This window comes from Bos taurus, chromosome 23 (genome assembly GCF_002263795.3).
Source record: "Bos taurus isolate L1 Dominette 01449 registration number 42190680 breed Hereford chromosome 23, ARS-UCD2.0, whole genome shotgun sequence".
Taxonomy (NCBI): domain Eukaryota; kingdom Metazoa; phylum Chordata; class Mammalia; order Artiodactyla; family Bovidae; genus Bos; species Bos taurus.
The window spans coordinates 14,293,178-14,311,656 of record NC_037350.1 but is presented as its reverse complement, the minus strand read 5'-3'; the positions used below and the strand labels follow the sequence as shown (position 1 = coordinate 14,311,656).

General features: G+C 51.5%; 1 protein-coding gene across 2 annotated transcripts in view; it reads left to right on the top strand.

The window, feature by feature from the left end:
- LRFN2 (leucine rich repeat and fibronectin type III domain containing 2) overlaps positions 1 to 9,923 on the top strand; it is a 201,389-nt gene extending 191,466 nt beyond the window's left edge. The window contains exon 3 of one of the 2 annotated variants that reach the window (XM_005223445.5): positions 8,639 to 9,923. In XM_005223445.5, the coding sequence (XP_005223502.1) occupies positions 8,639 to 9,602 (964 nt within the window). In that variant the 3' untranslated portion in view covers positions 9,603 to 9,923. The remainder of the gene's footprint in view (positions 1 to 8,638) is intronic. The other variant, NM_001192595.1, reaches the window with a different exon arrangement.
- The last annotated feature ends 8,556 nt before the right edge of the window (positions 9,924 to 18,479 follow it).

Sequence of the window (18,479 nt, the reverse complement as noted above, 5' to 3'; positions counted from 1 at the left end):
CACAAACACACACATTCCCCTTCAGTCATCTGCCCCCACACACACACTCACCCCCTCTCTTTTTCTCTGTCACACACCTACACATAATGAACTCCTCAGGGTCACCTCATCATATCTGCAGGGGGCTGGATTAGTCAGGAGAGGCCAGCTCCTGGGGTGAATGGAGGCAAATGCAAAAGGCTCAAGCATGGGGGAGTTTGATGTTTTGCTCTCCCGGGGGTCCAGGGTGGTCTCCCGGGTTTGTCAGGAGGCCTTCCTCACATGCAGACTTGGGCACCAGGTTTCCAGCGCCCCTCGGGTGGGCTGAGGCTGGTCACCGCACCCAGGGTCCAGGGAGAATGGAGCAGGGAGTCCCCCTGTTTCTGGGCCTGGCCCAGAGGTATACACACTGCTGCTGCTGTGTCCCCTTTGCCAGAACTCACCACCTGGACACCGCCCAGGGCACAGGTGGCTGGGGAGCGCGGTCTGGAGTGAGCCCACGAAAGGGGGCCAATCGTCATCGGTGGTCCGCTCACAGGCTTTGCCCCCAGGCTCAGGTGGCCTCTAAGAACCTCTCTCATCCCCATTCCCAGATGTTCCAGGAATAGTATAGCTTTAATGGTAGTAGTAGTAGTAGTAGTAAAGCTGCTGCTGCTGCTGCTAAGTCGCTTCAGTCGTGTCCGACTCTGCGACCCCATAGACAGCAGCCCACCAGGCTTCCCGTCCCTGGGATTCTCCAGGCAAGAACACTAGAGTGGGCTGCCATTTCCTTCTCCAATACATGAAAGTGAAAAGTGAAAGTGAAGTCGCTCAGTCGTGTCCGACTCTTTGCGACCCCATGGACTGCAGCCTACCAAGCTCCTCCATCCATGGGATTTTCCAGGCAAGAGTACTGGAGTGGGGTGCCATCGCATTCTCCGGTAGTAAAGCTAGCAGTAGCTTTAAAGGTAGCAGTTAGGGAGAAGTAGACTTGGCCTGCAAGGGTCTCTGGGAGAGGTCATGTGGGGAGTCCCCTCAGAAGTACTGGGGGACATGTGGAGTCTCTGGGGCACTGAGGAAGCTGGGTAGAAGAGGGACATAGCAGTAACCAACGCTGGATGGAAGCAGAACCTTTGCGTACCATTTGTATGTGAACATTTACACACACACACACACACACACACACACACACACAAATACTCAGGCAGTCAATTCTCAAATGATAGACACACAAACATGTCTCCCACACATCTTTTCACACACACACATACACATTCACTTGGACTTACACAGTCCAACATGTATCTACATGCAAGTTCATAAAGATTGTCAGGGGTGCCCTTCAATGATATAGAAAAATGCCTTTCCAGGAAGATTTCCTTAGGACCAGCCAGTGTCTGAGAGTCACCAGGCATCGTATTATATTTAACTAAGAATCCCTCAAATTTGTACAGGCCTTAACATTTAGCAAAGCACTCTTTCATTCACTGCTCAACCATAGGGTAAATATTTACTCAGCAGTGACTCAAGGCCAGATACTATGAATTGGCAGAGGAGATGCAAAGATGAAGACACAGCCCATGTCCTCCAGGGAGACACAGGCATCTGTGGAGAAGGGCTCTATTGGAGGAAGGCAGGAGGGGCTGTGGGAGCAGAGAGTAGAGATGGGGTCGGAGGTGACGCTGAGTCAGGCCTCGAAAGACGAGGTCACCAGGTGGAAAACACAAGTGATTTCCAGGATGAGGGTCTGCTCTGTGCAAAAGTGCCAGGTGGTAGATTTGGGGAGTGATGAGTGATTCCGAGAAGGCGGCAAAGTGCTGCCTTCAGCTGGAGTTCTACTAGATAAGATGTGATGCTACTGACATGAAGTAATGACAGTTTTCTCCAGAAATGCAAGGAAAAAACAATTTTTTCCTTCTTGTCGTGTAAAGTATATGTTCTTATGTCACCTAGGATTCAGTCAAGGCAAAAAATGAGCATTCTAGATCTAGGAAGGAATCTGGTACTGGGGTTGGGTTACAGGTGATGGAATTGCTGAGGGGTGAGCATCGCAGAGATTAGCTATAGCCAGAGGCCACTGCCACCACCCACCCCACCCCAGGACTTGAGGTACATGGAGGAGATGGTCTGATCAGAGCCTAAGATCCAGGTCTATCTGGCAGGAGCTAGAACCCCTGAAGGTGGGATCACAGAGGAGGCTCAGGAGCTGACAAGCAGATACCACTTGAAGCAGAAAAAGAGGAAGAAATACCAGGCTCTCCCCTCCTCCTACCTGCTAGGGCCTCCATTGGCCAACTCTACCTGGGAAGCAAAGGAGCTTGGGGACAGGCAAGGGAGTCTGGGAAATGTAGTTCCTCGTCGTTCAGGAGCGGGCAGATGAAGGGAAGACAGATGGCAGAGAATAACCAGTATGAGAATGATGACCACTATGAGAGAGTAACCAATATGCTCCTGTGTGATTTCTTCTAAAACCTCTGCTATCAACTGTAGAAATCAGCTGTATATTTATTTGCTAGTGTTAAACTGAATGAACAAATACCAGAAGAATATTAATGGGGGGGAAAAAGGAGGAAAAACAGCTCAGAAGCAGCCACTTAACGCTTGTTTTGTGTTTCCTGGGTAAGCACTTGGGGTGGCAGTTTTAAATTACGCTTTAGAGCGTATGAGCTTAATTAAATTTAACACTTTGGAGCAACTTAAAATAGCAATTCATGTTTTCTACTAAAAGAGATGTTGCCAGTTTATGTGACGGAAAGAAATCTATCAGGATTTCAGGATGAGTCTTTCACAAAGAGGGCTGTGACCCAATAGTTGTGCCAGACATCTTTTTTTTTTTTTCTTTTCTTGCCTCTCCAGATCCATTTGCCCCTCCTGCCCACTGCTGTGTGCCCTGAAAGGCTGACCAACGCGCGCCCATGAACTCTGGCTTTCAGCTGGGTTCGGTCATGGGGAGCAGTAGCAGAAGCCTGGGAAGAGGGAAGAGACTTGAGGCTGGGGTACCTGTCTGGTCCTCACCCTGTACAGTTGCCACTGGTTGTCTCTGTCCCTCAACCAAGTTTTCTAGACTGATGTGTCCCAACAGGAGGTGATTCTGTCCCCAGATGGTAATGTCTGGAGACATCTTTGGTTGTCATAACTGGGGAGGGGGGGTTACTGGCACCCAGTGGGTAGAGGCCAGGGATGCTGCTAATAAACACATATAGTACACAGGACCGCCCCACCACCAAAACTCATCGCCCAACTGTCAGCAGTGCCAAGCCTGAGGCACCCTGCTCTGCCTAGGCCAGTGCTTCTCAAGGTATTTGTGGTAAACGACCAGCTTTCTTTTTTGCAGACCAATGCTTTTTTAAGAATATCATAGAAACACTTTATCAGAAAAAAATGATCACTCATTCAGGTGTCACAACCAGTGCTAAATGGCTGTAAAACATTCTTAAAGCTTACTCTCAATGTCTGTGCTGTCTGATCAGGGACCAGGAACAAACAGCTCATGAACGACCACCCTCCTATGGGCCACACTCGGAGTAGTGCCGACCTGCGTGAGTCTCCTTCCTGAATCTGGAAACAGCTTGGCTGCGGCTAGCCCTGGGTCACTGCCTGTGCTCTGTGGTCCCCATCCCCTGTCCACTCTTTGTAACGAGTCCCTTTACAAGTGGTCCTTTATCATCCCATTGCTCTGTGAGTGTGCCCTCTGCACCACAAGGCCTAACTGATTCTGAGTTGTTTTAAGAACATGGGCTAGGATGAGGGTATGTGAGTGGAAGGGCAAGAATGGGATGGGAAGTCTGGATTGGGAGCCCAGCTCAGGACCCTGGACATCCCTTGTAGGTAATGGTTAGCCCTTGAAGACTGTTTCAGCGGCCAGGGGACACGTCCAGAGTTGTGCTTTAGCTGGAGCACTCTGGAGATGATGGTGCTGAGCACAGACTTCAAGGAAGCACAACCAGAGGCGGGGAGGCCGGTTTGGAGAACACTGCATCCATCCAGACCAGAAATGACGAGGCCCAGGCAAAAGCATGAGTGTGGTGATGGTAAGAGGGCGAGGTTCAGAAGGCACAGCTTTCCAGCCAGAGTGCTAGTAGGGTGTGGGTAGGAGTGAAGTTGTTAATAACCTGGGTTCTTGGACTCTTTAATCAATGGAAATTGCTAACGGCCAGATGAGAAATTCAGGCAAGGCTTTATTAGGGCTCCTGCTGTAGCACGAGGAAGCAGAAACAAGTACAGGTGCCCTTATTCACCCCCCAGGGGGAAGGGGGTTGAGCTGGCCCCTTAAATGGGACAAGAGTGGGACAGATTGGTGGGTCAGGCTCAAAGGGTGGCTTGGGTGGTCTGCCCACCCCTGTGTTGGTGCTGCGTGCAGAGATCATGCACAGGACCCTGCTTTTGCTTCTAGCACCTCAGAAGTGGCAGTTGGGTTTTGGCCTTTTTGTAGCTTGTTGTTCATAATTTGCCCCAACTGCACATGCACGAAGTTACTTTTAGTCCTTTGTAGCTTCTTTGTCAGAGAAGGCAATGGCGCCCCACTCCAGTACTCTTGCCTGGAAAATCCCATGGACGGAGGAGCCTGGGAGGCTGCAGTCCATGGGGTTGCTAAGAGTTGGACACAACTGAGCGACGTCACTTTCACTTTTCACTTTCATGCATTGGAGAAGGAAATGGCAACCCACTCCAGTGTTCTTGCCTGGAGAATCCCAGGGACGGGGGAGCCTGGTGGGCTGCCGTCTATGGGGTCGCACAGAGTCGGACACGACTGAACTGACTTAGCAGCAGCAGCAGCAGCTTCTTTGTAGGGCTTCCCTGGTGGCTCAGATGATAAAGAATCTACCTGCAATGTGGGAGACCCCAGTTCAATCCCTGGGTCAGGAAGATCCCCTGGAGAAGGGAATCTTCTTTGTATGCCGTTGCTCGAGGAGACATTTGTCCAGGTGCAAGCACTGCAGCGAAGGGCCCCAAGTCCCAGTCTGTCTCAAAGAGGGATCCAGGCTCCCCAGATCTAGTCAGGAACAAAATGGGGTGGACATGGCCACATGGGCAGGAGATGAGGTTGGTTCTGTTACTAGGGTTTGAATAGTGCCTGATTCACATGACTTTCTCACGCAGGCCGTCCTTTCGCTGCCTGGAGTGGGGAGCAGTCTTGCTTGTGATTAAGAACCGGGCTCTGAATCCTGGATACAAATCTGGTCTCAGCTCCATTCCCCCAAGTGAAAGTGAAAACTGTTTAGCTTCCTCCTTTCCTAAGTGGGAATGATAGCTTATCATTGTTAAGAGGCTAAATGAGATACTACATGTAAACTGCCCAGCACAAGGTTAGCACTTGGTGAATGTTGGTTATTATTGTCAGCAAAGGAAAGCTTGATTTCCAAGGAGGTTTGAGCCAGCTGGTTCTAGTTCTCCTGTTAAGTCCACACACACACACACACACACACACACACACACACACCCCCAACCCCCCAGAGAAAACAAGAGCTGCTTTTCTGCTCTTAATCCTGGAAAGCAGGCTTTTCTATCTGGCCTTGCTTCTGATGGATCATTTACAGTGCAAGGATTTCCCCAGCGTGACCCTTCATCCCTGGTGCCAGCTGCTTGCTAAGGATCAGCCTCACCCTGAAACACCTCCCTTAACAGCAGCCCAGTTGCAGCTTCATCGCATCATGATCTTCCCTGACTCAGGAAGCAAGGGGGATGGGGAGAGGCCGGGCAGGGTCCACACAACGTCGCCCCAGGGAGGGCAGGAAGACAGGGCAGTGGCTGTGAGGCAGCAAGGCACAGCGATCAGGAGCGGAGGCTCTGGGGCCAGACTGTCTGGTTCGGATCCCAGCTCTGCCACGTACTAGCTGGGCGCTCTCAGGCAGGAAACTTAACCTTTCTGTGCCTCAGGTTCTTACATGTAAAACAGTAATAATAACGACCTCCCAACAATTGTTGGATTAAATGAATTAATCCTCTTAACGATCCTGGCACAGAGGAAGCCCTCAGTGTTGGCTACTCTTCGTAGTAGTAGTAGTAGTAATAGCCGGGTCTGCTTCCAGGATAAGACAGCTAAATACTGAGATGATTTCTAGGCTCAGAGTCCCTCTCCTGTGTCCTGGGATTGTGGTGAGATTTAAACACAATATTGAGTGTGAAAACCCTTGTCACATATCGGGGGTTCAATAAACCAGCCAACCCATCCCCGCCCTAAAGGGATATGTTCTTTTATTACTCATGACCCAGAGAGGTGGCCGAGTGAGGTGGGTCAGAGTGGATAGGAGCTGGACTGCCTGGGTTTGAATACTGACTTGGCCATGTTACGTTTGCCTAACACCTCTGCAGAAAAAAGACCACGACAGTAGCTGCTTCAGAGAGTTGCTGTAGGGCTAAGCGAGTTGATAGACATAGGGTGCCTAAAGCAGAGCCTGAACACACTTGCCTTGAAGCATTTGCTCTACTGTCATCGGGCTTCCCAGTGGCGCTAGCGGTAAAGCACCTGCCTGCCAGTGTGTAAGAGTGAGAGACACGGGTTCAACCCCTGGGTTAGAAAGATCCCCTGGAGGAGGGCATGGCAACCCACTCCAGTATTCTTGCCTGGAGAAACCCCATGGTCAGAGGAGCCTAGCAAGCTACAGTCCATAGGGTCGCAAAGAGTTGGACACAACTGAAGCGACTAAGCACACAGCCTACTATTGCACTATTCTGGGTGTGCATAGCTCCTGCTGCTCCAACTCACGACACTCACATCGCTACCCTGAGGTGGAAGGAAGTGGACTCTGCACAGCAGTGGGCCCAGCAGAACCGAGGTTCTGTTTGTGGAGGAGCGTGAGCCTCAGTGAGCTAGGTTGCTCCATGGAAGGGGCTGGCTGATCTGCAACAGGCCGGGGCAAGGTTTTCACTGAGATGAGGAAAATCATCCTCATTTGTGGAAAGGAATAAGCCCAGACTGTGGATCTAGAAGCTAGTGTCAAAGCCCCAACTGCCTCATCCTGGCAGTCCCAGCTGGGTGACCTCAGGCAAATCACTTAACCTCTCTGAGCCTTGGCCAGTCCTCTGTGATCTGAGGGCCCAGGCTTGCCATGACGCACAGGTGGAACAGATAGACCTAAGGGGCTGGGTGCAGTGCCTTTGCTGGATCCAGGCCCCCAACTTCTCCACTCACCTCTTCTGCCCCACGCACTGTAGCTATAGGATGGAGGTGGGCATGGGGCAGAGGACTCAATTTCCTCGTGTGGCTTCCCCAGCAGCCTAGAGGGGCTGAGAGTGAGGCGGGAGGCAGAAGCCTCCAGGGCTGCCCACTGACGAGACGTCAATACCTGCCTGTCAGTCCCAGCCTCCGTGCGCAGTTCCCAGGTGGAAGTCTTCAGGCTCCAGGATTTCATGTTTGAGGTCTCAATTAAGCTGCCTGGGTGTGAGCCACTGACAGGCACAGATGGCGCTGGAGTAGCAGGGGACAGGAGCACACCGGGCTCTTTGGGAGTGTGGGTCTGGGGGGCGGTGAGGAGGCTGCAGGGAGATGTGGCTCCTTTCAGCCGAGGTGAGTATTTCTGCAAGAGTGTATGTCGGATGAGACAGGCGTCGTTTCTAGGAACTCCCACCAGAAGGCATGCTGGAAGGGCTAAGGCTAGGGTGGACCGGCCCCAGTGTGGGGAGATTGCTGCCCCCTCTGACCCTCCCTTAAGGTGGAGGGAGCCGTAGAGGCCTCCCCAACCAGTGATACTGCCCCGGGGGTCTTTGGATGGCCCTGGCCTGCTATGGCAGTGATGGAGGACCCCTCCCCCACTCTGGGAAGCAGAGTTCCCCCCAGTCTTCAACATTGCACCCTGCCCTTCCTCTCCAAGCAACGCCCCTCTTCACGCCTCCAGTTTCCTTCTGCCTAGACCCCCCCACACACCCCAACCCATCTGCAGCAGTGAAGTTGTCCCTCCTGAGACGTGCGAAAGCCATCTAGAGAGGAGGATGGCCTTGGGCCCTCAGGACAGGACCTTGTCTGTGACAGCTCAGGCTCTGAACGGCGCTCAGTCAGTGCTGGGGAATCTCCCAGGACAGACAGTGGGTGGAGGCAGCCCTCGGGCTGGGCGGCTATGGCTGACCTGAGTCTCACCCCCATGGCCCAGAGACTGAGGGGGCTGTTTGAAGCAGACAAGGCAGAAGGAGGTGGGGAGTCCCTTTTGTTTAATTGCTGCTTCTTCACATCTTTAATCTCTCTGCCTCCCCCTCCGCTCCTCCCCCATGCCTTCTCTCTCTCCTCTCCCCTGAATCTCTCCCCTTTGGTCTCTGAACCTCCAACTCTAACCGCTCTCCATTGTCAACTACCTCCTGTTCCATTCCCTTCTTGGTCACACTCATCATCGATTTATTTCCACATCTTCCGGGTTGTTTTCCGCACCTGGTTGCCGATGTCTCTTTCTCTGTGTATCCGGCTCTGACACATCTGCCCCCTGGCCCGGAATCTTCCTCTCTCTTTCCCCCCATCTCTGTTCTCCTGCCTGGGTCCCCCTCCTCTCTGTCTCGCCCTCTCTCCCTTTTCCTGTCTCTCCACCCGTCACCTCCCCTCTCTGCCTCATTCTCTTTGCGCCTGTGGCTCTCTCCTTCTCCACGTCTCCTCTCTGTCACCCTCTCTCTTTCTTCCACTTCTGCCCCTGTCCCCCCATCACCTGACTGCTCCTCACCATCCCTCCCCCTCTGGACCTATCCCCTCCACCTCCAGGATGATCCCAGCCTCCAACAAGGCCTTTGTGGTCAACAACCTTGTGTCCGGGACTGGCTACGACCTGTGCGTGCTGGCCATGTGGGACGACACAGCCACCACGCTCACGGCCACCAACATCGTGGGCTGCGCCCAGTTCTTCACCAAGGCCGACTACACGCAGTGCCAGTCCATGCACAGCCAGATCCTGGGCGGCACCATGATCCTGGTCATCGGCGGCATCATCGTGGCCACGCTGCTGGTCTTCATCGTCATCCTCATGGTGCGCTACAAGGTCTGCAACCAGGAGGGCACGGGGAAGCCCGCGGCGGCCGTCACCAACGTGCACTCCCAGACCAACGGGGCCCAGCCGCCCGCTCTGGGCAGCGTGCCCAGCGGGGCCCCCGTGCCCGGACCGCCCAAGGTGGTGGTGCGCAACGAGCTCATGGACTTCAGTGCCAGCCTGGCCCGAGGCAGCGACTCCTCTTCCTCCAGCTCCCTGGGCATTGGGGAGGGGCTGGGACGGGGCCCCTGGAGGCTCCCACCCCCTGCCCCCCGCCCCAAGCCCAACCTTGACCGCCTCATGGGGGCCTTCGCCTCCTTGGACCTCAAAAGTCAGAGAAAGGAGGAGCTGCTGGACTCCAGGACTCCAGGCGGGAGGGGGTCTGGGACGTCGGCCAAGGGCCACCCCTCGGACCGAGAGCCACTGCTGGGGCCTCCCGCGGCCAGGGCCAGGAGCCTGCTCCCCTTGCCCCTGGAGGGCAAGGCCAAACGCAGCCACTCCTTCGACATGGGGGACTTTGCGGCCGCGGCTACCGGAGGGGTCGCCCCCGGTGGCTACAGCCCCCCGCGGAGGGTCTCGAACATCTGGACAAAGCGCAGCCTCTCTGTAAATGGCATGCTCTTGCCCTTCGAGGAGAGTGGCCTGGTAGGGGCCCGAGGAACTTTCGGCAGCTCCGAGTGGGTGATGGAGAGCACGGTGTAGGCCTGGGGGTGGGCCTCCTCCCTCCCACCCTACCAGGGTCGGGGAAGGGGAAGCATCTTTACCCACAAGTCTTTATGGAGTTTCCATGGTGATGTTTACATCCAGGGACCATTTTGTCTCCCTGTCAACGGCCTCCCCCCTCCCCACTACGCCACCCACACACACCTTCCCAGGCCCGTCCCCCACCACCCGTCGGGGTGTGCTCAGGGAAAGCGGACTCGATCGCTCACATGTCAGACTGAGCCCTGAGTGTTTGGAAAGGCAGGGCTCCTGCCCTTCTAATCACAAATGTAGCCTATAAGCAAGCGGCTTTGGATTGCGGATGGTTCCAGTGTTGTTTTTGTTTCTTAATTTTTTTCTTCCACGTCCCAGACTCCTCCTCTTCAGTGACACAGATAATGGAGAATTTATGCCACACAAAAGCAGGTCCCAGCAGCCCTGGTAGTGGGCAGTTGCTGCCAGCTGAGCAAAGCAGGGAATGATTTGGGTGGCACATTTGTTTGGGGGAAGATTGAAGTCCTCCACCTAGACTCTCTCATTATTCCCAAGTCCCCACACTCAGGAGGGGTGAGTGAACCCCCAATCGCTGGCCCAGCTTCCTTTGCTTCTCAAACACAACGCCCCACACCCAGCACATCAGCTTAAACCAGAAGGGTAACTTCCAGGACTCTACATGCGGGAGAGGGAGAAGGGTTTTATGAGACCCATGGGTATAAGGTATGTTAACTTATGGAGGTGCTTTGGGATTTTTGCTTCTTTTAAGGGAAGCTGGACAGGGTGGGGCATGGTTGTGAGGGGCTTGCCAAGAGGTTTTCTCTTAAGGGGAGCAGACTCGAAGGAGCAGAAGGAGCACTGGACACAGAGTCCAAAGCTGCGAGTCTGGGTTTCAGAGCCACCACCCAATATCCAGTTGAATACAGCAGGCAAGACCCCTTCTCTCTGGGACCTCAGGCTCCTAATTCATAAAATACCAAGAGTGTACCAAATCTCCAATCCCTTCCAGCTCGAAGGACTAAGGACTCTTCATGACTAAATGAGTTGTAGGATTTTGAAGATCGAAGAGGTGTTTGCGATCATTTCACCCTTAACCTTCTCTCTCCTTCCCGCCAGAGTCCAAGAGACCTGCCCAAGGTCACATAGTGAGTTAGTGACCAAGTCAGGGCAGGGCCCAAGGCCACGTACCTCTTGGGGGTGGTGTCTGAAATCTGTTACCAAGTCTTCACCGTGGCTAGGGCGTTTCTGTGTCTAGAGCCTGTCCTTTGTTGTTCTTGAAGAAGGTGGCTCAGGGTGGGACACGGGGACACAGGGGCTGCCTTCCATGATGCCAGTCAGGAGGCGGATCTGTCATGGAAATGACAAGATGAGGAGGGGCACACGGGTTCCTGTCCATCTGGAGACTGAACCCCACACTCACAGACACTGGTGAGAGGAGACAGAGGACTTGTGGCCAGTGTGGGGGAAGGCATCTGGAAGCATCTGGAGGGTCTTCCCCAGCATCTCTGTCTCTCTTGGCCCCTGTCTGTCCCAGGTCTCACCTCACTGCCAACACACTACCTCTCCCCACCTCATTCCTTTCTCTCCCAAACCTCCACCACAGAGTTCTAGCCTCCGTCTCCCACTCTCCCTCCTTCTGCCACTTGCCGACCACGCAGCCTACAACGCATACAGGTGAGTCCATTTGGGGCTGAAACGTTCTGATGGGCTCAGGCCTGGAGCTGCGCTGGTGGCCTCCCAGCCCCGCCCAGAACACACAGGCAGAGGGCGGGGAACTGTCTATGCAGGACTGCCTTCTGGCTCCCGCCCAGGAGCCTCCAGACCCCATGCCTTCCTCCTTCCCTGCCCCCTCCTCTCTCTCCTCACCTTCCCTCCTCTCTCCTGTCTTCATTCCTTTTCTGCTGGTGCCTCTCTGCCTTCCCCCAGTCCCTTTCTGGGCCTGACCAGGTCATCAACAGACCGGGCCGGGCTCTTCCTGAGACCACAAGCTCACTTCCACTCCCAGCGCTGGAGCACAAGCTTTCTGCAGTCATGGGAGACCTCCAGCCTCGGTGGCGTGAAAGAAAAATCTCCCCCACCCTCCCTTTCTCTGCCCCACTTTCCTCCTCTCCTTTTTCCCTCTGCACTTTCTCACTCAGCCTTTTCTAAATGTAGCCATTGAGGAGGTGACCCCAAGTGCCACTCTCTTTTTGCCTTTGGGTTCAGACGCCTAGAGGAAAAGGGGTAGGCTTGGGAAGCGAGGGGAACCAGCTGTCTGTCCTCGTCGGCGGCTCCAAGCTCTGTCGTGACATGATATGTTTCTAGCACTTGTGTTTGTCAGGTTTGGAAAGCGACATCCCTGTGGGCAGAATACAAATGCCAACCTTCTCCTTTGCTAAAAAAAAAAAAGTGTACAGTAAAATGTACAGTTTTAAAAACAACTAACCACACTTCTTCGGAGAGACAAAAAAAAAAAAGAACATTCCTGTGTCTGTGAAGTCTGCTGTTTATTTCTCTGGAAACTCTGTGGTTTTCTGAAGGTGGCCTTGAGATGGCATTTTTATCACACCTGTGTCTGGTTCTGCCTGGTGAGAGCCTGCTTCCTGCCAAGTTCACATATAAGACGGGAGCCTTCAGAACTAAGAGAGAATGGGCCCGCCCTCCTGGAGTAAAGGTCAGTAGAGGGTCTGGAATGAAGCTCCAGGCGAAGAAGCAATAGTTCAGTCTGTCCAGGCTACCTACCACCTGACAGCTCTGTCCTCTCACCTTCAGCCCCGTTTCCTTTTTCCTGGACAGTGGCCACCACCACACGTGGCCACTAGGGGCGCCAGAGTGCCTTCCACCCACTCTGTGCCCAAGATGGCATTTTTTTTTCAAAAAGGTCTTTTTTTTTTTAATTTTACTTTATTTTTAAACTTTACAATATTGTATTGGTTTTGTCAAATATCAAAATGAATCTGCCACAGGTATACATGGGAAGCAGGAAAACAAGGTGGAGCTAGGGGTAAAGAACCCGCCGGCCAATGCAGGAGACACAAGAGACTCAGGTTTGATCCCTGGGTCGGGAAGATCTCCTGGAAGAGGGCATGGCAACCCACTCTAGTATTCTTGCCAGGAGAATCCCCATGGACAGAGGAGCCTGGCGGGCTACAGTCCACAGGGCCACAAAGAGTCTGCAACTGAAGTGACTGAGCATACATGCACGCAAGACAACAAACCAAAGCACAGACCCACGGTAGAGAAACAAATGAGCTTCTGGAACACAGCTTCCCAACCCTATCTTCCTCTAGTGTCTAGGTCAGCACTGTCTAAGAGGTATAAAGTCTGTGCTGCCCTGTAATTTTAAATTTTCTAGAAGGCCATTAAATCAAGTATAGAGAACCAGGTGAAGTTAATATATAGTTTATTTAACCCAATATATTAAAACTATTTTTATTTCAACATATAATCACTACAGAATTATTAATAAGATATTGTACCCTTTTTCTGTACATGGTGTCGGGAATCTGATGTGTGTTTCACACGGCACATCTCAGTTCAGACTAACTGGCTTTAAAGGGCTTGAGAACTGCACGGAGCTCATATAGCCAGCTCTACATGTACAGCCACTGACTTGCAAGCTCAGTTTCTGGAAGGGGAAGGAAGCTAACAGTTACTGAGCTCCTACAGTTCTAGGTCCTGTGCTGCTGCTTCAGCTGCACATATCACTAAACCCTCACGGCAGCCTCTCAAGGTAAATACTATTATGCCAGTCTTTCAGATGAAGGGCTGAGGCTCAGCGGGGTTAAGTAACTTGCACAAGGTCACACAGTAAGTCTGGCTGCAAACCCTTAGCTCTTCCCATGACATCACACTACCTCCCCCACTCTTTCTTCCTCCCTTCAACTCATTAGCTTCAGACAGTATTTTGTCCTGGCTGAAGTAGTCAAATTTATAGTCTGATCTGAAAGCCCTTGGTTTGGTCTCAAGGACTAAAATTCTCAGAATGTTGACTCAAGGTCCTCTTGGTTAAGTGACTTCTTCTGACCCCATGTTAGTCTTTTTGGCCTTTTTTGGCTTGTATACATTCCTACTCTGGCCAGGAAAATCCACCCAGGCTTCACATGGTCCTGCCCAGACCTTACCATTCCTCCTCCTGGCCTGGTGACCTCTAGAGGTCCCTTGTTTAATAGTTTTCCACCTCCAGCCTCATCTGGTCCTCTCTGCCCTGAAAGCCTATACCTTTGTCTCCTAGAGACAGAAAACCTCACAATAGCGCACTCCAAAGACCAAACCCATCTTCCTGTCTCTTCCTAATTCAAAAACCTCTAACTGAAGAGGTGTTTGCCTACCAGATCCTCTTTCCTGATAGACAGAAGGCTTTAGCTCTCTGATCTCTTGCAGAAGAGAGGTGGCTGATACACTCTGAGCCTGTCTGAATTATTAATCTTTCTGGCAAGACTTCAACCCTCTCCCCCAAGTTCAGTCAACAAATTGATACAGTCCACAGATTCTCCTCAAAGGAGATTTTTATTTTGCCATGATTACAGCACTAAAATTCCAAAAGAACTTAGACTTGCTTTTTTTTTTTTTAAGTGATATCATTTCTAACCAGGTAAGAGGAAGGTCACTGTCTCAGATGTCCCCCTTCCCACATGGGTAGTAACTTTTCTCCCAGAGTCTGTGGGTATCGATTTTTTGTAAATACAGGCTGAGTACTTCTGTGTCTTCTGTTGTCTGTTCTCAGTGTTTGCAGTAAAGGTCTCAGGGCTTCAGTAAACTGGGTGGGGCTTCCTCTGTTTTTGCAGCAATGGGGATTTCTGCAAACTGCTGCTGGTGAAATAGACACAGTTATCCAAACGAAAGGGCTTCCCTGGTGGCTCAGACGGTAAAGAATTTGCCTGCAATGCAGGAAACCCAGGTTTGATTCCTGGGTAGGGAAAATCCCTTGGGAGGGGAATGGCTATTCAGTCAAGTATTCTTGTCTGAAGAATTCCATGGACAGAGGAGCCAGGTGGGCTATAGTCCATGGGGTTGCCAAGAGTCGGACATGACTGAGCGACTAAGCATGCATGCATCCGAAAAAAAAGACTGTTGATAAAGAGCAGGCAAAATCTGAACACATAGTTTTGCACATCACGCTTAGATTCCCCAGACCTGTGTGATGCAGTTGGCGGCAGGAAAAGTTTGCTGTGAAAAGAAGGCTTCTCACAGGTAAACAACTGAGGTTTCTACCTTTGAATAATAAAATCAGACCCCTACATGGATTGCTCCGCAAACATCTCAAAGGAACACTACCCCCTTCTCAGTCTAAAAATATCTATTTGTGTTTTCAGCCTTTAAACCAAAGATCTTAGATTCTCAGCTTTCATTTTCTTATTTCAAGTTCCCAAGCTCACAGCAGTGAATGTTTACAAGGCTCATAGGTTTCCCTTCCCTGCAGCCTCTAGCAGAGGGAAATTAATACGTTTCCCAACAGACCAAAGAGGGAAGCTGACCTTTCCCTCTCCAGCTATCCTGTGATCCCCAGAAGGGCCATCCAGCGTCTTCGGACAAGTGCAGCGGTCTTGTCCCATGATCTTATTTGGGACAATGTTTGACATCTTTCTTCTGCTCACTGACTCCGGGGAAATGGACCCAGATTGCAGGCTCTAGTCTGGTTATTGTTCTGCTTTGTTGGGATAAGGATCTTCTGATCCTTTTAGCCAACAGTTGAGTGTACTCCTGGTGAAGCACAGCCAGCATTCTCTCCACCACTGAGTGCTGGAGTCTCTCTGGGGCTGCGCTGAGGAAGATCTCACTATCCAGGCCCTTCCTGGGATGTCAGTGAAGCCTGCAGTTACTTACCTGGCTTCCTGTTGATGAGAGGGTGAATCTGGAATTTCACCCATCTCCATGGGATCCCCAAGCCTGTCTGGTCCACAGCCAGTCAGCCTACTGACCAACCTCCCACGGCCCTGGGCCCCTCCGTCCAGGCTGCCCATCTGGGGGTGATGATGAGCACACCCCCTCTTCTTCTGTCACCTCCTCTGTAACATGTGTTCATTGGTGCTTTCTGGCACATCCAGCAGCGATATAAATCCAGCATTTATATGTCTTTCCTGGGTGAATGTCTTTCCTTTGAATCCCCAGTGCTGTATCTGAGGTGTCCTCAGTTCCCCAAACCATGGTTACATGTATCAGCTGACCTTTCTGTGGCCAATCCCACTTTCCCATGAGACAAAACCTCAGAGCCCCACACCTGTCCCCTCCATCTCTGACTTGGCATGTCCTGGTAACAAGCAAGTATCTTGTTCACCATTTGAGAAGGAATATTGCCAAGAAGAAGAGAATTAAGCCTTCAGTTACATCCAGTAATCTTGAATGTTACCCTCCTGGGTTTCCTATCATACCCTTTCCACACATTCCTTGGGGGATCTCTCGAGGATAATATTCTGCCTGTCTACCAGGGATTGGCTGGTTGCCTTAACTACCCTAATTATGGGAAAGTTCTCATCCATTCATAGGTTGACACAAGCTTGGTATTTTCCAAGTTGACGTTGAACTGCAAGATTACATTGATAATAGCTGACATTCATTGAATTTCCTATGTGCTGTGCACTGTTCTAAGAGCTTCCTATAGATTGTCTCAATTTGTCATCAAAACAATCCAATCAAGTGGGTTACTATTATCATCCCCACTGGGGAAGCTAAGGTAGAGAGGGGTTAAATAACTTGCCCAAGGTCACACAGCTAGTGAGTGGCAGAGCTGGGTAAACATTCAATAAATTGATTTACACTGAAGTTACCTACAGAACTGCAGAGACCATTAGAGATGCAGAGCTTGCTGGGTTTTAGGTCGGAGCTTGAATCTTGGTATGTGAACCTTGAACTGGAGAAAATGAACCAGAAGAAAAAGTGAGAGAGTTGGAGCAATCAGCACTAGGTGCTTTCAGCAAGCATCTGCGGACCTACTGCATGCCGAGCACTCTCTAGCGTGGAGAGAAATCAAAATAAAAGTGAAGGACACGGGGCACACACTGGAGGGGCACACTTCCCCAAGGGGCAGGGTTAAGCTGGTTTCCAGGTCTCTGGTTTTACAGAGATGGCCTATTTTCACTCCTTAAAGATAACCTATAGATCTACTACCCAGGAGGAGACGTATGGGTGGATGGATTGGCCTCAAGCCCACACGGCACCTCTGACTGGAAGAATTCACTAGATTTTAAGTTTCAAAGGGACCAGCGTGGTGACGTGACCAGCTTTGGGTCAAAGGGACCCAGGCAGGACTAGACTCCTGTACCAGACAAGCAGGGGCAGAAGGATGACAACTGTGGCAATCCCAGGAGCTTCTGAGGTGGCTGGGAGGAGGCCTGGAAGAGGGCAGATGGACAGCTGCGAAGAACTGGAGGGTCCTGAATAGCCTGAGGCAGGAGCACCTGCTCCTCGAGGAGGAGGGGCATCCAGCGTGAGAAGCTGGTTTCAGAGTCTGTTTTTTGGCCTGAGTTTTCTTTCTTATAAAGTAACAGTGGTAAGTATCATCTCTGGTAAGTACGCCTGAGGAGTTACCATTTATATAGATCACACTTCAGGTTGGGAAAGGCAGAGTGATAACGGTCATTATTATTAATGATATGCATCATTGAAAACATTATTATAATTTACAGCATATTAGCAATAATATTAGGGATCTCAGGCTCACAGAATCTCAGGGCTCACAGAGCTATTAGAGGTCATCCACGCTAGCCTCCCTCAATGGGCATTAGAATCACCTGTTCAATATCCATGAAAACTATTAGTAATCTTATTACCAGTAAGCTCACGCATGATGAATTTCAGAATTCACCCCAGACAAGGAGCGGCTCCCTGTACTCCAGTCAGACCAGTGCTTCCTGGTGGGCCCTTGCAGAGCCATCATTCCTTCCTTCCCAAGAAATCCAGAGCCCAGAGAGAAAGTAGCTCGCAGAGACTGCTGTGGCCCAGCAATGGTAGGAAACAGCTATAGAGCCACAGTCCTGCAGGGAGAATCTCCCCTGGGTGCAGTCAGTGGCGGGGAGGAGCTGTTGTTTCCTTGCTGAATCAACCCTGGTCATGCCATTGAGAGAAGGAAGGAGGCAGGAAAGGAGCAGAAAGTACATGGTAGCCTCTGCAGTCCCTGATGTCCCTTTAATTTCTGAGCACCACTGTCCCAGCAGTTAGAAGGACCTGGAAGATTCCAGACCTCTTCCATAGGTTCCCTCACTCATCGATTCCCCAATCCCTGCTCCCCCTTCACCCTTGTCCCAGGTCTGACATGATGATGAAAATCAAACCATCAGGGCTCTGGAATGACAAGTGCTGCCACTAAAAACCTCCCACTGACTTTTCCTTATTCCTTTGGGTGAAAAGACCCTTCTACAAGGTAAATACTTACAGGAAGACGCTGTCAGGTGCCAGGTAAACAGGGAGAGGCTGGCTCTGTTCAAGAAAGTAGAGGGGCCAGAGGGTCCCCTTTGGAGTCAGGTGATGAGTACTCCCAAGGGGTGATGGGATGACCCCAGGCAGCCCTCTCCCCAGCCCTCTCTGCCTCTCCTTAACATCGTTTCCTGTAGCAAAAACATACATCTGCTTGAGGTGGAAAGATCATAATTGGCTCCCAGTTTGGTTTTTACTTCTGAAACATCACACTAGTCCCAGCTTGAATGAAGAAAGAATGTTAGAGAAACATTTCACCCACTCTGGAGGTAGAGGGGGCTGGCTGGAGTGTGCACAGCTGGACAGGTCCCTTGCGAGAGCTGCCAGCACAGTTGCTTCAGGAAGGGCAACGGGACACGATACTGGGGATCAGTGACCCCCACAAGACCAAGAGCTTGGCTTCCATGTCAAAAAATAAATGGAGACAACTGTGAGTCACCCTAGAGGTCTGGGAGGAGGCAGGGAGTACCGCAACAGCAATCAAGGGGCCTC